This window comes from Ambystoma mexicanum, chromosome 2p (genome assembly GCF_040938575.1).
Source record: "Ambystoma mexicanum isolate Mex_15411 chromosome 2p, UKY_AmexF1_1, whole genome shotgun sequence".
NCBI lineage: Eukaryota > Metazoa > Chordata > Amphibia > Caudata > Ambystomatidae > Ambystoma > Ambystoma mexicanum.
In genome coordinates this window covers 903,280,058-903,297,746 of record NC_090923.1, presented here as the reverse complement: position 1 = coordinate 903,297,746, position 17,689 = coordinate 903,280,058, and the positions used below count along the sequence as shown (strand labels likewise).

At 48.3% G+C, this 17,689-nt stretch overlaps 1 protein-coding gene across 8 annotated transcripts in view; it reads right to left on the bottom strand.

The window, feature by feature from the left end:
* Positions 1-9,162: 9,162 nt before the first annotated feature.
* LOC138565957 (uncharacterized) overlaps positions 9,163-17,689 on the bottom strand; it is a 1,066,445-nt gene continuing 1,057,918 nt past the window's right edge. For 5 of the 8 annotated variants that reach the window (XR_011301733.1, XM_069643053.1, XM_069643051.1 and 2 more), the window contains one exon: positions 9,163-9,295. Coding sequence is in view for 1 of the 8 variants with exons in the window: in XM_069643052.1 (XP_069499153.1) it covers positions 9,241-9,295 (55 nt within the window). In the remaining 7 variants the exon portion in view is untranslated. The remainder of the gene's footprint in view (positions 9,296-17,689) is intronic. The other 3 variants (XR_011301735.1, XR_011301734.1, XR_011301737.1) reach the window with 1 other exon arrangement.

Below are 17,689 nucleotides of genomic sequence, written 5' to 3'. Positions count from 1 at the left end.
TAATATTGGAAAGGAGTGGTGAAAACTGTTCGTTTTACCCACCAGCAGGTTCACTTTAAATCACAACCACACCTCGTCACTCCTTCAAGCAATGGAGGTGCACTTACATAAGGAAGTGTACGAGAAAAAACTGCTTGGACGAATGCTGAATAGGTCCCCACAAAGTACTATTGATGACGGAAACATCAGTTGGCTGCCAGAATGCACCTATCTGGACACACGTGGCTCGCTGCCCTGAAGCAGCGCCACCATACCTTGACGCAGATGGTGTTACATATCTTGATGTGTCTGCTATTGGGTGTCATGATACTGCTGTTGCTTGCCTCAAGGAAGGAAAGATATTTTAAAATGGATGATATATATTTCGGGGCTTGCAAATATGATTAGATTCACATGCTTTGCATAGTCCACCATCTAGTGGTTGGCTCTGAGTATAACATTTATTTTTTCAGAGTTGGAAAATAGGGTTTTGACAGGGCAGTTTCTGTCACACTATCCTATCCTTGTGTACAGGTACCCATGAACCTCACACTTTGTGACATCCTCAGATTTTTTTTCCGCCATCGTTTGGCAGCAAAGCTCATTGCGGAGAAAAGATGTTCGATGTCATCGCATGAGGATACTCGGTAGCCAGCTTTGACCTTCAGGTTACTTTAATCAGGTTTCCTCACAAGGAGATTAGGAAGTACAGTACTAGGGAAATCCACTGGCTCCCACCACCCCAGGATTCATCATTACCAACTGCCCTGGGTGGAATCTCATACACTCAGCATTCCAGTCAGTCACACTCCAGACATTCCATGCATGACCTCACACTTACAGAGACACAGCATGCATTCAGGGAAGAGGATGAAGCAGGGGAATAAACATATAATAGGAATACCATTCCTAACACCTCCCTTCCTTCCACCTAACCAGACACACAACACAACACGCCTTCCTTTCTTCCACACAACATACACATACCTCAAAAATGCGCACACAACCCAATTCCAAATGCAAAAGAAGGGTTACACAAATAGGCTTAACTAACCCACTGGCAGAAGGACGACACCAACACAACTACCATCCCAAACCAACAAATCAAGACAAAACACCTTCCGCTCACCGCTACCACCAGACAGCCTCAAACCTGCCACGTTCGAGCACTACCTGCCCCTCTGGGCGACCAAACCCACATCCAGAAACCTTTCCAACAAAACTAACCACCTTCTATCCACCACTGCCGCTGGTGGATCATGGAGCTCCCACCCCCAAGCACAAACGGTCCCTATATGGACTGGCACGTAGTTCCACTGCACCAAAACGAGAGATCCAACTAACTTCCGGATACAACCAATCCTAGCAGATCTAACAAGGAACAAACTGGGGCACACAGTCACACACACTCAGCATGCATGCACAGACCCAAACCCACTAAACACGCACCGGAACAACAAACACGCACAACAGAATTCCAATCCAAAGGAAAACTGTATAAGCCCCAGTTTGCTGGCCACACAAATTGAGCCATAAAACACCTTGGATCTCATCAGAAACCCACACAACTACACACCAAAAAGAGCTGCCGGCGACCGGCTGGAAATCCATGTTGCCAGAATTCCCACAAGAATATACCCAAATTTATTGCCATTCACAGTGAGAAAAAAATAAAATGAATAAATAATCAGAAAAACCCTACATGGAGATGGCGGGGCTAACTCTTTCCCCAAACTACTCCATCCAGACCACGTACCTCTGGGTCACAAAGCTTAACTCATTTGGGAATCAGAACATTCCTGTCCAGTTAAACCTAACGGTCACCCCACTGGACACTGACAACTGAATGTGGTGGCGTCCCAACCACACCAGTGCTACACAGCTTGCGGACAGTGCATTGTCCCACACCTGTGAAACCTACCCAAAATAACATAAATGGTTGCTATCAACTTACCACGCAGCATAAATGGGTCACTACCTACCCATCCTCAACAGCACTTCATCACCCATACAACAGGTCACCAATCTCACCCATGCTGCACACTTCAATGGGTCACTCTACCTGCCAATACTCACAACTGGGTTGCCGTCAACCTAGCTAGCAACATAAATGGATCACTCTACCTACCCATCCTCAACAACACTTCATCACCCATACAACGAAAGGTCACCAATCTCACCCATGCTGCACAGTTCAATGGGTCACTCTACCTGCCCATACTCACAACTGGGTTGCTGTCAACCTAGCTAGCAACCTAAATATCTCACTCTACCTAACCATCCTCAACAGCACTTCATCACCCATACAATGACAGTCACCAATATCACCCATGCTGCACAACTTCAACGGGTCATGCAATGGGTCACTCCTCTCACCCATGCTCAAAACTCTGCGCACATCTTGCACACCAAGGAGTAGCCAGGAGGCTCCGGACCCCCACCACTGCAGGAGCAGTGCTGCCCGCTGCCCAGGTGAGGCTTGGGTCAAAACTACCGCCTGCACAGACCCCCGCGACCTACTCTGCACCTGATCTCCACAAGCAGATTTGAAAACTGCTTTGTGGTTCATAATTGCTATGAAGCTGCATTGAGCATTTAAAACGCAGCACACTGCACCAGACGCCGACTTTGACTTGTTTTAAGTCACCGCCACCATTAGCCTCGAGGAGGCATTGCCATGTCCAAAATGGCTGATCAATTGCCGTCGCCGACCTTCACCACCTTGCTAATTGGGTAGGCCTGATCCGATTGGCCCACCATCTACACTTATCCAATCCATTTCGCCGGCAGGCGAACGCCGGCCCACCCCTAAGGCCACCCACAAGGCTTCCTGTCTGGAGCCTGTCTGAGCCGTAGGAGCCAGGAGCTACAAACGCTGCCCGATTCCATGCAGACTGCTTGAACCTTCCAGGGTAAGTGCCTACACTGTACCCAGCCGACCACGTTACATACTGTGTCATCTGCAACTCCGTAAGGCTTAAATGCGCTCATTGTGATCGTGTGATCCGCACGCTGCCCTTCCCACACCTAACGCTACCCTGCCAGCAACTCCAACATCTAATCGAGCTGCTAACTCTCCACACATGCTAATTGTCTAATTGTATTGCACCCTATCTTGTGCCTGCTCCTGCACATCCATCCTGGGCTAATCTAAGGTCTGGCTCCGCCCATGGTCCAAGGCGGCCACTCGACTCTGCTCTTTACCAGCATTGTATGCTGTACTGCCCTATTCTTTACAGGTACGCCAAGGTACATGATCCTCCAATTCACCCAATGTCTACCGTACACACACTGTTCCTACCACCTCCTAATCCGTGTCCCCTTTATCCGGAAGTATTCTGCAGCCCGCTCCCTGAATGTGCATAGCTTAGCTAAAAGTGATCTTGCTTATTACTGTCTGTGTATTGCCCTAGCTAAAATTGTACCTGCCTACTGTTGATTGTGCACTGCCTCAACCAAAATGAACCTGCACACTGTTGACTGTGCATTGCTCTAGCCAAAATTGAGCCTGCCTACTGGTGAAGGTGCACTGCCTTAGCCAAAAGTAAACTTGCCTACTGTTGATTGTGCATCGCCCTAGCTAAAATCGAACTTGCCTACTGTTGAATTTGCACTGACTTAGCTAAAATCGAACCTGCCTACTGTTGATTGTGCATTACCTTAGCCTAAAGTAAACTTGCCTACTATTGATTTTGCACTGCCCTAGCATAATCGAACTTGCCTTTTGCTGCGACGCATCTCCCCCTAGGTGTACATCCACCATGCTCCTCAGGGCGTTCCTCCTACTGTACCACATTCTGCCCTCTGAAGCAGCAATTATCACCCAGCTACGCACACGGCCGACACGGCCGACTCACTTTCAGCCAGCAGACACCTTATCGCTCCCAAGTCTTGCCCCCCGACCCTGCGCATGGCGACCCCCACAATGGACCCTATGACACCTAACTTAGGCATCCAGCACCTCAACACTGACATTAACCCATACTTCAATGACCCAGCCCTCTGGCTGGAACACTTTGCTAGTAAACCCACTCCGAATCAACCGTGCTCGTTATCTCTCAGAAACAAAAGATTAGGCACCAGATTCCGCATACGCCCCACCCGTAGTAACCTCCCCAAGCAAATACTACACACACCACCGTGCTCACCCATTGTACCCACCAATGGCAAACCCCCCTCCACAGAGGCGAAACTGCCAATTATCAAGGGTGCCCTCATCAACGCCAGATCCCTCCCAGCGGACGCTCTAGATATAGCAGACCTTATAACATCCTCAGATCTTGACTTCATTGCCATAGCTGAAACTTGGCTTCATGCCGCATCCGATCCCTCCTTGTCCCTTGCCCTACCACCCGGCTTCGGCATCATGAGATGTGACCGCACCTCTGCTTCCCACACCAGAGGTGGTGGCCTAGCCATCATCCACAAAACCACTCTGGATCTAAGAGTATCGACCAACACTAAACTCGAGTCTGCTGAACTTTTATTAGTCAAACTCGCACTTACACCTAATCAAACAGCCACCCTCAACCTAATCTACAGGCCCCCAGGCCCTGCACCCTCCTTCGTCGGCGAAATCTCTACCCTCCTCCTTGATAATGCAAAAACTAACTCACAAATTATCATCCTTGGAGACCTCAACCTGGGACTTGGCGACCCCAAAGATCCCATTGCACTACACTTGGAAAACGCCCTTCTAATTCTGGCTTCACCCTGCACATCCAAGAACCCACGCATTCTGAAGGTAGGACTCTTGACTGGCTAGCCAGCTCTAACTGCAATATCAACGTCCTGGCCAATACCCCTTGCTTATGGTCAGACCACCACATCATCACTTTTAATATTGAAGCCTCCCCCATATCCCGACCTTGATAGCGCCTGCTCTCCCGACCAGAAATAAAACGGATATAACCAAGGAGAAACTTCTCCCTCTGCTACTCCCTTCGCTCAAAGCGGCCACTGACTCCTGCAATGACCCCACGACCCTAGCTGACATCTATAACTGCAGCATGCTCACAGCTATAGACTCTATTGCCCCCATTAAACTGAGGAAGGCCAAACCATGGGCACACCTTAACTCTTGGTTCACTCCACAGTTATGAGTACTCCACAAAACCAAACGCTGTGCCGAAAATCGTTGGAAAAGTCACCCTTCTGACACGCACAAAGACGTTTTTTTCTTGACATCCCTCAACTCAAAAGCAGCCATTAGAGAGGCGAAAAAAGAGTCCCTTAATAATCGCATCCTGCAAGCTGACTCCTATCCTAAGGAACTCTTTAACATCATAGAAAAGCTTGAAACTCCTGTTACCCCCCCGACACTTGCATTAAAGGTAGCAAATGGTGTGCCAACATTCAGGCAACGTTACTGAATAAAATCACCACGCTTCAATCTAAAATCATAGCTAAACAAGACAGCCTGAAACTGGACAATCGCCCTCCTACCCCAGCTGGGGCCCTCTCCCGTGACTTGCCCAATCTCAAACGGTTTGCCTTCTCACCGCTCACCACTGCGGAGGTGGAAAACATTGTCCTGAGGATCAAACCTTCCAACTGCCAGGGCGATCCCTGTCCTGCCCCAATCATTAAGGATTCTGCCCATGATTTGGCCCCATTTATTACATCCTTCATCAATGTCTCCTTTAAAACAGGAACTGTCCCTGACAACCTTAAGGACGCATGGGTGATCCCCTGCTTAAAAAACCCTCCCTTGACCCTAGCATACCTACCAACTACAGACCTATTACTACTGTCCCGTTCCTGCTAAAAATCCTAGAACGCGCAGCATACCTGTAAATCCAAGAGTACTTGGAAGCCAATAATCTTCTAGGCCTTAGACAATCTGGATTCCGCCCCAGACACGGAACAGAGACAGCTCTACTAGACTTAAAAACTCAAATTGAAGTTTTAAAGGACAACGGCAAACTTGCCCTGTTACTTCTACTTGACCTCTCTGCGGCATTCGATCTGGTCAACCACCAAATCTTATGCAAGCATCTTCACTCTGCTGCCCATTTCTCCCCATCAGCTTCTGGCGTGGATGAAATCATTCTTGAGCAATAAATTATGCAGGACATTTCTCAATCTGCAGCTGCAGATCCTTCCCCTATTCACTGCAGCGTCCCCCAGGGTTCTTGCGTGTCGCCAACACTCTATAATGTTTTTACAAAACCGCTCTTTGATGTACTTGACTATCTGGGTGTCTCTTATACGAATTACGCTGACACCCAGATATTCATTCCCATCACTGGTGACTACTTGGCTGACACCAACGCCCTGAATGACATCTACCTGGTCATCCAAGCTTTGATGGCACAACACCAGTTATGTCTCCATGATGACAAGACTGAGCTCCTCATCTTGGGAATTAAGCAACGCTTTAGTAAACTTGAGCCGGCCTACCAATCGTTTATCATCAATGGCAACACCATCCAAGTTTCGAAAGACACTAAAACCTTAGGTGTCTACCTTGACGCCACCTTATCCCTTTCCCGACAAACAAATGCAGTCAGATCTGTCTCAGCATACACCTGCAAACTCATTGCAGCCTGCAGGCCTTTTGTGACCACCCCTAACTCGGTCACACTGGCCAGAACCCTCATCATGGCCAAAATCGACTATGGTAGCGCCCTCTACCTAGGAACCACCCAAGAGAATCTGAACAAATTGCAAATCTCCGAGAACAACGCTATTAGAGCGGCCCTAAACATCCTGCAAAACCACCACATCTCGGAATCTAGATCCAATCTACAATGGCTACCGGTCAAACAGATAATTGCACTGAAAGCCTTAGGCCTTACCCACAAATGCCTAGCCAACCAAGCCCCCCCCCCGGTACCTCTGCACCTCCCTTCCACCAGACACACGACACAACACCAACTTCAACACCGAAGTAGATTCAGACAAAATAACTTCTAAGCATGACTGCGACTCGATGAGGCGTAGAGTAGGAAGAGTGGGGGGGGCCTACAATAATGTTTTTATACACTCCTACAGGCCCAGAGAATGTCTTTGTCCCTTTGCATTACAGGAACGTGGCAGGCAGCAATTCCAAGTCCACCATGGAGAATACACCATGTATATTCTGCTCAGTGGGTACGTTTCCCTGAAGAGAGACACACAAGGTGTATAAAAGTTGTCTTGCAAGGCACCACGCCAAAGACTGAATGGGTGTGCCAAAAATGTCAACCGAAAACTATTTGGGAGCGCCAACAAAAGTGCTGGGCTTCATATGCCATGCAGGCAGAATCGGAAGTGCCACAGTCCAACGCTTGGGTTGTTTCAGATGCAGGGGTCAGACCCAACCCCCAACAGCCAAACAAGGAGGCGCTTTACTGCAGCAGATACCCACCTTCGATGGCTCGCCCTCAGGGTGCTGGTTATGCAGAAATCAACTGGTGATCGAGAAGTCGCTAAAATTCACAAATCCAAACACAGGCACCAACACAAGGGTAGCTGAGAGCGAATCAATGAGGGCTCGAACATGGCACCAAGGAGAAAAGATCCACTGCACCCAGCGTCGAGCTGAGCCTCTGCTGACAAAGGAACAGACAAGAGCAGGACACAGGTCCTGACAAACCCAACACAGACAGGGAAGGGGAATTTCAAACAAACAGCACTTTCCACACCAACACTTACAGCCGTTGATTCATCGCTGAAAACAAGACGCTTAATCCAGCAATTAAACAAAAGACTGGTAAATATATCACACTCTGAGGAAGGGTGGGAGGAAGGGGACAATTTTGCCGCCGACCAGGACGTCAGCATTGACATTTTAGTCTCAACCCCGAGACATAGCTCGACAGTCTCAGAACCAAAAAACCTCAACGCCCAAAAGAATGGTGGATTGCGCTCCCAACAAATATAAGCATATTCCAAAGTAAATGGAGTATGCACGGATAAAAACCAAAGAGGAGAGAAAAAAGTATATTTAATTCTGCAAATTCATATGTGTACCCCTAACCTAGTATTGAGCTATGATATCAGACACAAAGAAAACTGGAGGGCTGCTCCTAATGTTGGGGGCGAAGGAGCTAGTTGTAACGTTTTACAAAAGTGGGCTCCCAACATAAATATGCTTAAAACAAATTAAATGGAGCATGCACGGACAAAACCAAAGAGGAGAGAAAAAAGTATATTTAATGTTGCAATTCATATGTGTACTCTAACGTAGCAGTGAGCTACGATATCAGACACAAAGAAAACTGAGGGGTGCTCCTAAGGGGCTGATGAGTTAGTAGCAATGTTTTATAAAAGTGGGCTCCCAACATATATAAGCATATTCCAAATTAAAAGGAGTATGCTGGGTTGTGGTTAATCCAATTCAAGATACTTAACAGGCTACATGACACTCCGATTAAAATTGCGAAATTCACCCCTACTCTGTCGGATGCATGCCCTAAATGTAATATGCCACAGGCAGGAGACTTTCATATGTAATGGGAATGTCGGGTGGTGATGAACTTTTGGAAAGAAGTTGCTGAAATGCTTGAGGAAATCACACAGATTCCCCCAGATCTGAAGCCCCAAAAATATCTTTTTGGGGACATAGGTAAATGTTCAGAGAAATTGAGAAGGTTGTTCAATGTTGCATGTGCAGTTGCTAAAAAGTGTATCCTCCTTAAGTGGAAAAATGCTTGCCCACCCAGTATGAACCAATTTCCACGTGAAATGACCTATGTAAATGAATCAGAAGAACAATATGTAATGACCCGACCGAAGCCTGCAGACCTAAAGACATATATGGGGTCCTTTCAGAACTTACCTATGCAACCTGTCCTCCGATGATGACAAATCTATGTAAATATGTGTAAATGCTATAACCATGACGCCGATAATCTGTTCTGGAATGTATGCTGTAGACAATGAGGTGCTATGTGTTCCTATGTTGCCACTAATAAAAAGAGTTTGAAAAAAAAAACCAAACAAAAAAAACCAAGAACATCTTTTGCTACTCAAAGAAGCCAACGTTTAAGAAACGCGCAGGTCAATGTATTCGCAAAAGTGAAACTACACATCATGGCTTTTACAAACAAATACCCCTTAGTAAATGGCAAATGCGCATGCGTGCATACATCCTATTTGGACCAAAAACATTTGCCAGAAGTGACAGCAAGGCTCTGTATGAGTCAGCAAGAAAAGGTGCACATCACAATTAAATGAATGAAAAAGCTGGACAGGAAGTGCTTGTGCGCTAATGGTGACGCAAGTATTGTTTATTATTTGCACAGGAAAGGCAAAAATAAAGCGCAGAAATTCACTCTAGTATCCTTCCTGTGTAACTTTACGCCTCGGACCTCGGGACCGGGAGCAGTATCTGCAGCGAAGGCGAAAAAAAACAGAAAGAAAAGTGAAGGGCATGACTTTCATTTACACATTTAACACATTTAGAAAGATTGTCTTATTTGTTAAAGGTAGCAGGGAGCTGCACACAAGTAATACAACTTTACAGTGGACTTAAAACAAAACACACCAAACCAGAAAAAGAATTACACATATCAACCAACAGTAACTGCAAGAATAAGTAGAAAGAATAACTACAAAATGATTAGGAGTGGGCAAAGCCAACAGTTTTGGCTCTCGTCATATACTCGGGATGGCAGCTTGTTAGCAATGGGCCATGGGTGTGGAGATGGGGCATGGACACAGGACTGTGGTCATGTGATTTAGTGTTTGTTAATGCTAGCAGTGCTCGAGTATTTATATATTTTATAAAAGCTGTGAGACCCAAGGCCAGATTACTCCCAGTGATTTCACTGCTTCATTAGGGAGTCCTAGCCGAATTCCAAATGATGTCCTGTTGATAAAATACAGAGGGCCTCATTACGAGTAGGGCGCAAAGGGATACCGGGCACCGTTAAGGACATTGGTGCCGGTAATCCCCTTGCGCCCTACTACGAGTTCCCTTAGCGGGTGCCGTCCTTCGGGACCCGCTAGGGGAGATCAGAGCCAATAACGGTACCGCAAATTGCGGCACCGTTATTAGCTACTTCCCCCTTCCCATTGAGCCCTATGGGGGCTGAAATGGGAATGGGGAATGATTTGGTGAATGGGGATTTACCAGTCACGCCAAGGTCGGACTGGACCGGTAAATCTCACCAAACCGGACACGGTACCGGAATGGGAGGTAGTCATGGTGCAAATAGCGCCATGACTACCTCCATACTCGGAATGTGGCCCAGAGACAGAGATATTTCTCTGCTTGTTTGCATTCTCTTTAAGTATAAGGCAGACCAATGAACAAAAAACAGCTCTTTTCCACTGGGTGTTGACAGATGTAGCAACAATTTAGAACACCTACGTTTTGTCCAAAAGGAAGACTATTTTATTTGCCGGTTTGCATAGGACAAAATGAATTTTGCATGGAAAATACAAAAAAAAACGTTGTGAAATACCCAAACAGTTCACTAATAGGCAGTATGCTTCCTGGACAGGCAGTGTCACCATGCATGTTTTACCCAACACGATGCCAGGCCTTTATTGCTCTACCTATCATTTCCATGTTACACGCAGATTTCTGCAGTAGCTACATTAATCCAATGAGCTATTAAGTTTGTGCTACACTCCGCAGGGGTTTGCAACCTGCAACTCTCTAGAGGTTTTTGGACAACAGCTTCCATGATCCCTTACCATTGGCTGATGGCTAGGGCTGACGGTATTTGTAGTCCAACACATCTCGAGAGCCAAAGGTTGCAGACCCCTGTGCTAGAGCTTTGCTGAGCATCTCAAGCATTTATGAATTTGTACTTCTGCATTCATTTACAATGAAACCAAAACAGACCTACAAGTACTATGCCACAGGACCAATTGAGAGTTCAGTCCTATGCACGTACAGTCACATAAGGCACACATGTGGAGCAGGCTGAGCCTCCTTGTTGTGCCTTTCGCTGTCCTGACTGCCTCTGTACAAAGACAGATCTGAAAGGGAATTGTGATCAGGTGGGTACGGTTGCACATTACTAATATTCTAGCCAGCCCCTGATGTTACTGCGGTCCCTGTGGTTGCAGCATGTAGTCTCTAAGGTAAGGTTGGCACACGGCCACACTGGCTGCTGCCAGTGGGTTCTGAACGCAGATGCGCTTGAGCGAGCCGCTGTTGTTTCATCAGGCTACACTTTTGAATTATTCTCATTACAGCCTTGTTCTGTTGCAGCTGTAAGTCGGGAATATCTTGACTCCTGCACTCTTCATGACATTCTTTGGCGCTCAAGGTAAATTGTCAGCGTCCTGTCAATGTCCTTGCTTACAAATTTGCTTACAATTTCTCCATAAACTGTTTGTTTACCGCTATGTTTTTTTTCCCTCATGTTTGATTATAAGGACCCTTTTTCTTCTTTACAAACTCCTTATGGGGCTGGGGGCCAGGGATACACAGCGGTGGACTGTGGTGTTACTGAACTGACACATTGTTCATGTTTCCTATGAATTTACATAAGGTATGTGAATCATGGCAATGTGGTTACGTGGATCTTTATTTTGAAGGATTGTTTGTTAGCTGCGCTGGGCTTGTTTTTAAGCAGAGATAATGTTATCTCCTGTAAGTGATGGCACCCCACTTCCCTGACTGCAAATGTTTCTCGCCCTGATGAAGGCTGGGCCACTGTTAAAAAGTATGGCTGTCTCAGCAGCCGAAACGCAAGTTGGCATTGTATGAAGATTTCTCGTAGTCTTGAAATGCCTCAGCTGTGTCTTTGACCTGAACATACTCGACTAATCAAGCTTTCATTGCTTACGTATTTTTATAAATACCAATTTGCTCTGCACACCTGTCCGGTGGATGCAGTAACGGATGCAACTTTTGCACCATTACTGGCGGCTATTGTTGATTACCCTGGTTACTAAGCTCACCTAGTGCCCAAAACATAGAAAAAGTACAAGCACCCCGCAAAGTATTGTGCATGTAAAACAACTTTGCGTCCACTTGTGTGTGTCACTGGTCTCTGCACCTTTAAGGGAGAGACTAGCTCCTGCAGGGAAGCAGGAGAAGGAAGGGGAGGAGCCCTGACGAGAAGGGCAGTCCTTTCCTGTATATCAATAAAGTAAGACATGCATGAAGCCCTCCAGTGTTGCGTTCTTCTTTACGGTGCCTTAGACACGGATAACATTTGGCGACAAGGATATTTCCTGCGCACCAGAGTCCAGTGGACCAGTCTGTGATCCCACTGCACCCGCTCCGTTCCTGAGGTGATCCACCTCCTCAACTCCATCCCGTGAGCCGGCCAGTGATCCCGCTGGGCCCCGCTCATCCTGCTGAGGCAATCTTGCCTTCCGCCATACAGTCGCTGGGTCGCGCCGATTCCGCGGCCCACCCACTCCTCCAGTGCAACGGCCGATCCTGGGCACCAGTGCATCCACGCCTGAGGGGCATGCCAGGAAAAACACAGTACTGGCGATTGAGCCAAAGTTTAAACGGCCCCCAGTGTGTTTCGGTGTTGCCGCGCAACAGTCTGCCAGCGGCCCGGGCAACGTGACAGTGAGGAGATGTAACAACTGAAAGTCGGTAAATGCAGGCAGCACCCAAGCAGCACATGTGCACATTCAAAAGCGTTCCTGCTGCCTCCCAGCCTGCACCCCAGCAACAGTGCCCAATCAATCCACAGCTCTAAAGCCCCCCACACGGAGAACAACCCAGAGTGCACGGAGGGCTGCACGATAGCCATACCCAGCGGCGAGGCCCTGAGGCACCTCAGACAAGGCGCCGCCAAGCAGAACAGCGCCCAACATCCCCGTAGGGATGCCCGGCACTACCCAGAGACCACAGAGGGATGTCCAACACCCCGACTCAGTCAGCCGCCATCATGAGCATCCCCGGAACACTGCCTCCTACCCCCATGCCCAGGACAACATTAGTACGCATGCCATTCCCGTTCACCATGAGACCCCAAGCTGACAAAGGCCCGAGGTGTATCGAGTGGATGGAGGACTTCAACCACTTCGTGAGGGCGGCGGGTGAGGAGAAACCACCTAACTTACACAACATGTTCATCAACCTCGTGGGCAGCGAAATAAAGACCATTGTTAAGACCATTCCTCTGGAAGATCAGCCAGATTTCATTTCACTAATAAACGCCCTCAACAAGAAACTAATCATTGAACCCAAAAGAGACTATGAAAGGTACACGTTCAACCAGTGCACGCAGAGAACCGAAGAAACCGTCGAAAAACTCATTACTTGCCTCCGTGTGAAGAGCGCGCATTGTCAGTTCCACGCATTCTCCGCCGATGAAGCAATCCGCTGCGTGAAATAGAAGGCCTTCTATCACTGGCCCTCAGGAAACAGCTACTAAAGAAACCCCTATCCATCAATGAGGTGAGCGAGCTGGTGAGGATCTTTGAGAGGGTGGACGCACAAGCAGCCTCCATGACAGGAAGCCTAAACCCAAAGCAAGATCAAAATGAGACCATTACGGCGGTCCAACCAGCATCGCAGCAACCAGGCGACAAAGGGACAATGCCCTTCAGGGTGGCCAAACAATTGGGCCCCAGGCCACAGAGACAATGCTACAGGTGCGGAATGGCTTTCCCACACGCTCTGACCTACCCAGCCTTGTTCCAAAGGTGCGCAAACTGTGGCAGGGAAGGACATTTCCAGTCTGTCTGCAGGGAAGGGAGGCCGTTCCCAACCCCACGGATGCCTCCATAGCTAGAGAACAGAGCATATGGACGCCCTCCCCAAGCGCCGGACTACTAATCCAGACCCTAATATGAAGGGCAACATCGATATGTGAGGGCCGCGGAGGAAGTCCACCAGCAAGACTACGACCATGCCTATGAACAGTTCGACCAATACCCTTGATTCAGGGATGAGTATGACGAACCCCCGACCACATGCCATGATTATGATGACCCCCAGCAGGGATGAATACGTCAACCTCATTCAAGATGATCACGAGGCAAAGATAGCACCCAGAATAGCGGTCAGCCTAGGAAACAGACAGTTCTGTTTTCTGACCGACTCAGGTGCAACAGTCAATATCATGGGGGAACAGCAGTTCCTTCAGATGCTAAAAAGACCGGACCTCGAGAAAGCCAATTCAAGGATTTTCTAATGGGGAGCAGCTACATCCTTGTATTCAATCGGTCGCTTCAAGAAACAACTCACAAACAATGGGTGAACACTAGACACCGCCATCCTTGTCATCCGAAGCCCAACCAAAGGACACTGCCCCCACAGCTATCACACAGCGAGCCGCCTAGGCCTCATTGATATCCATTATCAAGAAGGGGATGTGATCCAGTCATCTGCATCAGCTGGAAACATCAGGGAACAAATATACACAATCAGCGCCACCCTGAACCAGGCGATCCCAGTCACAAAGGAGACGATCCTGGCGAAATTCCTGCACCTGTGCAAAGGGCTGGGAAAACTCAGAGGAGCGCCCATCAAACTACACATTGACAAATCCATCAGTCCAGTTCCCCAGCACCCCAGGCAGGTGGGATCCAACTTACAAGCAGCCATCTCAAAAGAACTTGACCAGCTACTGAATGACGGCATTATCGAACCAGTGACAGGACCGACTCCAAGGGGTCCCCCGTGGTCATCGTACCAAAAGAAGGCAGATACCTACGCTTGTGCGTGGACATGAGGATGGCCAACAAAGCCATACAAAGAGAATGACACCCCGGTCCATGCATTGAGGACATGATCGTACTACTCAACAAATCAATATTATTCTCAAAACTTGATCTACTTCGAGGGTACCACCAGCTTGAACTCCACCCAGAGTCCAGGAGTATCACCACCTTCGATACCCATGAAGGTCTGTTCCGCTACAGATGCTTAAACTTTGGCATCTTGTATGCTGCTAAAATTTTCCAGGAAGCCATAAGACAAATAATCAGACCGATTAAGAGCTCACTCAACTACAGCGATGAAATCCTCGTATTTAGGAAATCCCAGGAAGACCCCGACAAAGCCCTACTAGCGACATGCGCAGCCCTACACGAGGCTGACCCAACATTCAACCTGGAAAAGTGCAGGTTTAGCAAGACAAAACCGAATTTGTTTGGCCACATTTTCACAGACGACAGCATGACACTTGATCCCGATAAAGTGAGTACCATCACCAATCTACAAGCTCAAGCAGCTGACGTACGGCCTTCCTCAGGATGGCTAGCTACTGCGCACGCTACATCCCACACTAAGCGTCCCGGACCGAACCCCTGAGAAGACTGCTGCAAAAAGACCCTTTGTTTGTGTGGTTGAATGACTGTCAGAGGGCTTTTGACTCCATCAAGATGGCACCAACTGAAACACGCCACCTGGCATAATTCGACCCCAACTGGCATACCAAAATCACGGTTGACGCCAGCCCTGTGGGACTTGGGGCCATCCTGGCACAGATGAGTGGAGCTGACACTCACCCGAAACATGTAGTTGCCTACTCTAGCCAATCCCTGTCAGCACTAAATCTGCATATTCAGAAGCCAAAAAAGAAACTTTGGCAGCTGTGTGGGCGTGTGAACACTTCCATAACTTCATAATTGGGAAGAAATTCACATTGATCACAGACTACCAGGCGCTGCTATCGCTTTTTGGCAATCTGCGCACAACAATGCCACCGAGGATAAAGCGATTGGACATTCGACTGCAGGAGTACGACTACACCATTATTCATAGGTCAGGTGATGATCAACATCCGGCGGACTACCTCTCCCTCCACCTTGCAGGGGCACCGACCAAATGCAGAGGCGACATGGAGTACATCAACTACGTGACTGCAAACGCTTTAACACCTGCTATATCACTCGACGCCGTCGCCGCTGCATCCGCTGCTGACCTGCCTATGGCTCTGGCCATCAGCCTGACCAATAACAACAAATGGAAGGACTAGAGGTGTTCAATGTTAGACCAACCGGGGGTGTGCAAAGAAGAAGTAGCAAGACTTGCAAGAGTACACACAGAGCTGGCAGTCAAAGATAACTCCATCCTACTGAGGGGATGTCGATTAATTATCCCTGCAACACTCAGAGCTGAGGTCATTAACACAGCACATGAAGGTCACCGTGGAGCTGACAACACGAAATGACAGCTGAGATGTCATGTGTGGTTCCCCTTCTTGGAGTCACTCATAGATAGTTGGGTCAACAACTGCCTGCCAAGTCAGTGTACGGCAAGGGTGGAAGCCCCCATTCCATTACAGCCAACCCACATACTGGACCAGGCATGGGACAGAGTAGCCGTCGACTTCTATGATCCAATGGAGTCGTGCGAATACCTGCTACTGTTTATTGACGAATATTCGAGATTTCCCATTGTCAAGAAGGTGACAACAACAGCTTACCCCCAAGTGGCCGCGAACTTCGATGAAGTACTCTGCGAATAGGGCATCCCGCAGTCCATTGAATCGGACAACAGCCCCCCTTCAATAGCCACGAATTTGGGGTCTTCGCCAAACATATGGGATTCACACATTAAAGGATCACCCCCCAAATGGCCACACGCAAATGGGATGGCTGAACGCATTATGGCCTCCATCAAAAAGCCAATCCAAAGAGCTTGCATAGAAGCCACCAACCCACACCAGACTCTGTGCAAATTACTGCAAGACTATCAGAACATGCTCCATGAAGCCACTTCATGGAGATGAAGATGCCTGCCGAATTGATGGTGTGCTAACAAGTCTGCACACGAACTGTGAGAAGCCCTTGCGCACCAGAGGGAACTGATGAAGACATCATAAGGAGGGACACTGAGAGAAAAGAACGAGCAAAAATAGACTCTGATCTGAGGAGAAGAGCAGTGCACAAAGACTTCCAGGTTGGGGATGAGGTCCTCGGCCAATAAACCATGACAAAGAAGACCGACGCAAGATACTTGCAGAAACCACTGAATGTTGTTGCCATAAAGGGGACCATGGTGACCGCTCAAAACTCAGAGCGAGAAGTCACAAGGAACAGCTTGCAGTTCAAACACCTCATCAAGCAAGAAGGACAGGAGCTTCCCCCACCAGAACCAGACCCAGAACCGAGAGAGCAGCGGGATGACCCATGGAGCCCGGATTAACAGAACAGATTCATGCTACAGGAGACACTTGAGGCACCAGAATCATCAGAACCGAGCTGGAGAAGTTCACAGCCGCACTGTGTGACCAGAAGACCTGCCCGGGCTGGTGGAAGAATGTTAAGCCTCATGTCAGGACATTCGTCCAGGGATGATTTCACTGGTCTTTGCGCCTTTAAGGGAGAGACCAGCTCCTGGCGGGAAACGGGAGCAGGAGAAGGAAGGGGAGGAGCCCTGATAAGAAGGACAGTCCTTTACTGTATATCAATATAGTAAGACATGCATGAAGCCCTCCCGTGTCGCATCCTTCTTTACAGTGCCTTAGGCATGGATAACATTGTGCAAACATTTTTTTCACGCTCTGTGTATTCCTGGAAAAATAACCGCAAGTAGCACCCGAAACTCCCACGACACACCCCCACGCAAACTAAAACCAGCAACATATACCAACCTTTGTGCCTGCCTTATCCCCAACATCAAGCACCCCGGCAATACTGTGGGCCATCACCCCGCAACCAAGGCAGCACCCCGGCGACACTGCATACAAAGCCCTGTAACCCAAAACTTCACCCTGATAACCTGTGTTCCATTTTGCGCAACTCAAGGCAGCGGCTGATAAACCTGTGTGCAAATCCCTGTAATTCAAGGCTGCACCCCGGCAATCTGCATACGATCACCCCTAACTCCAAGCGGCAACTGTACTAC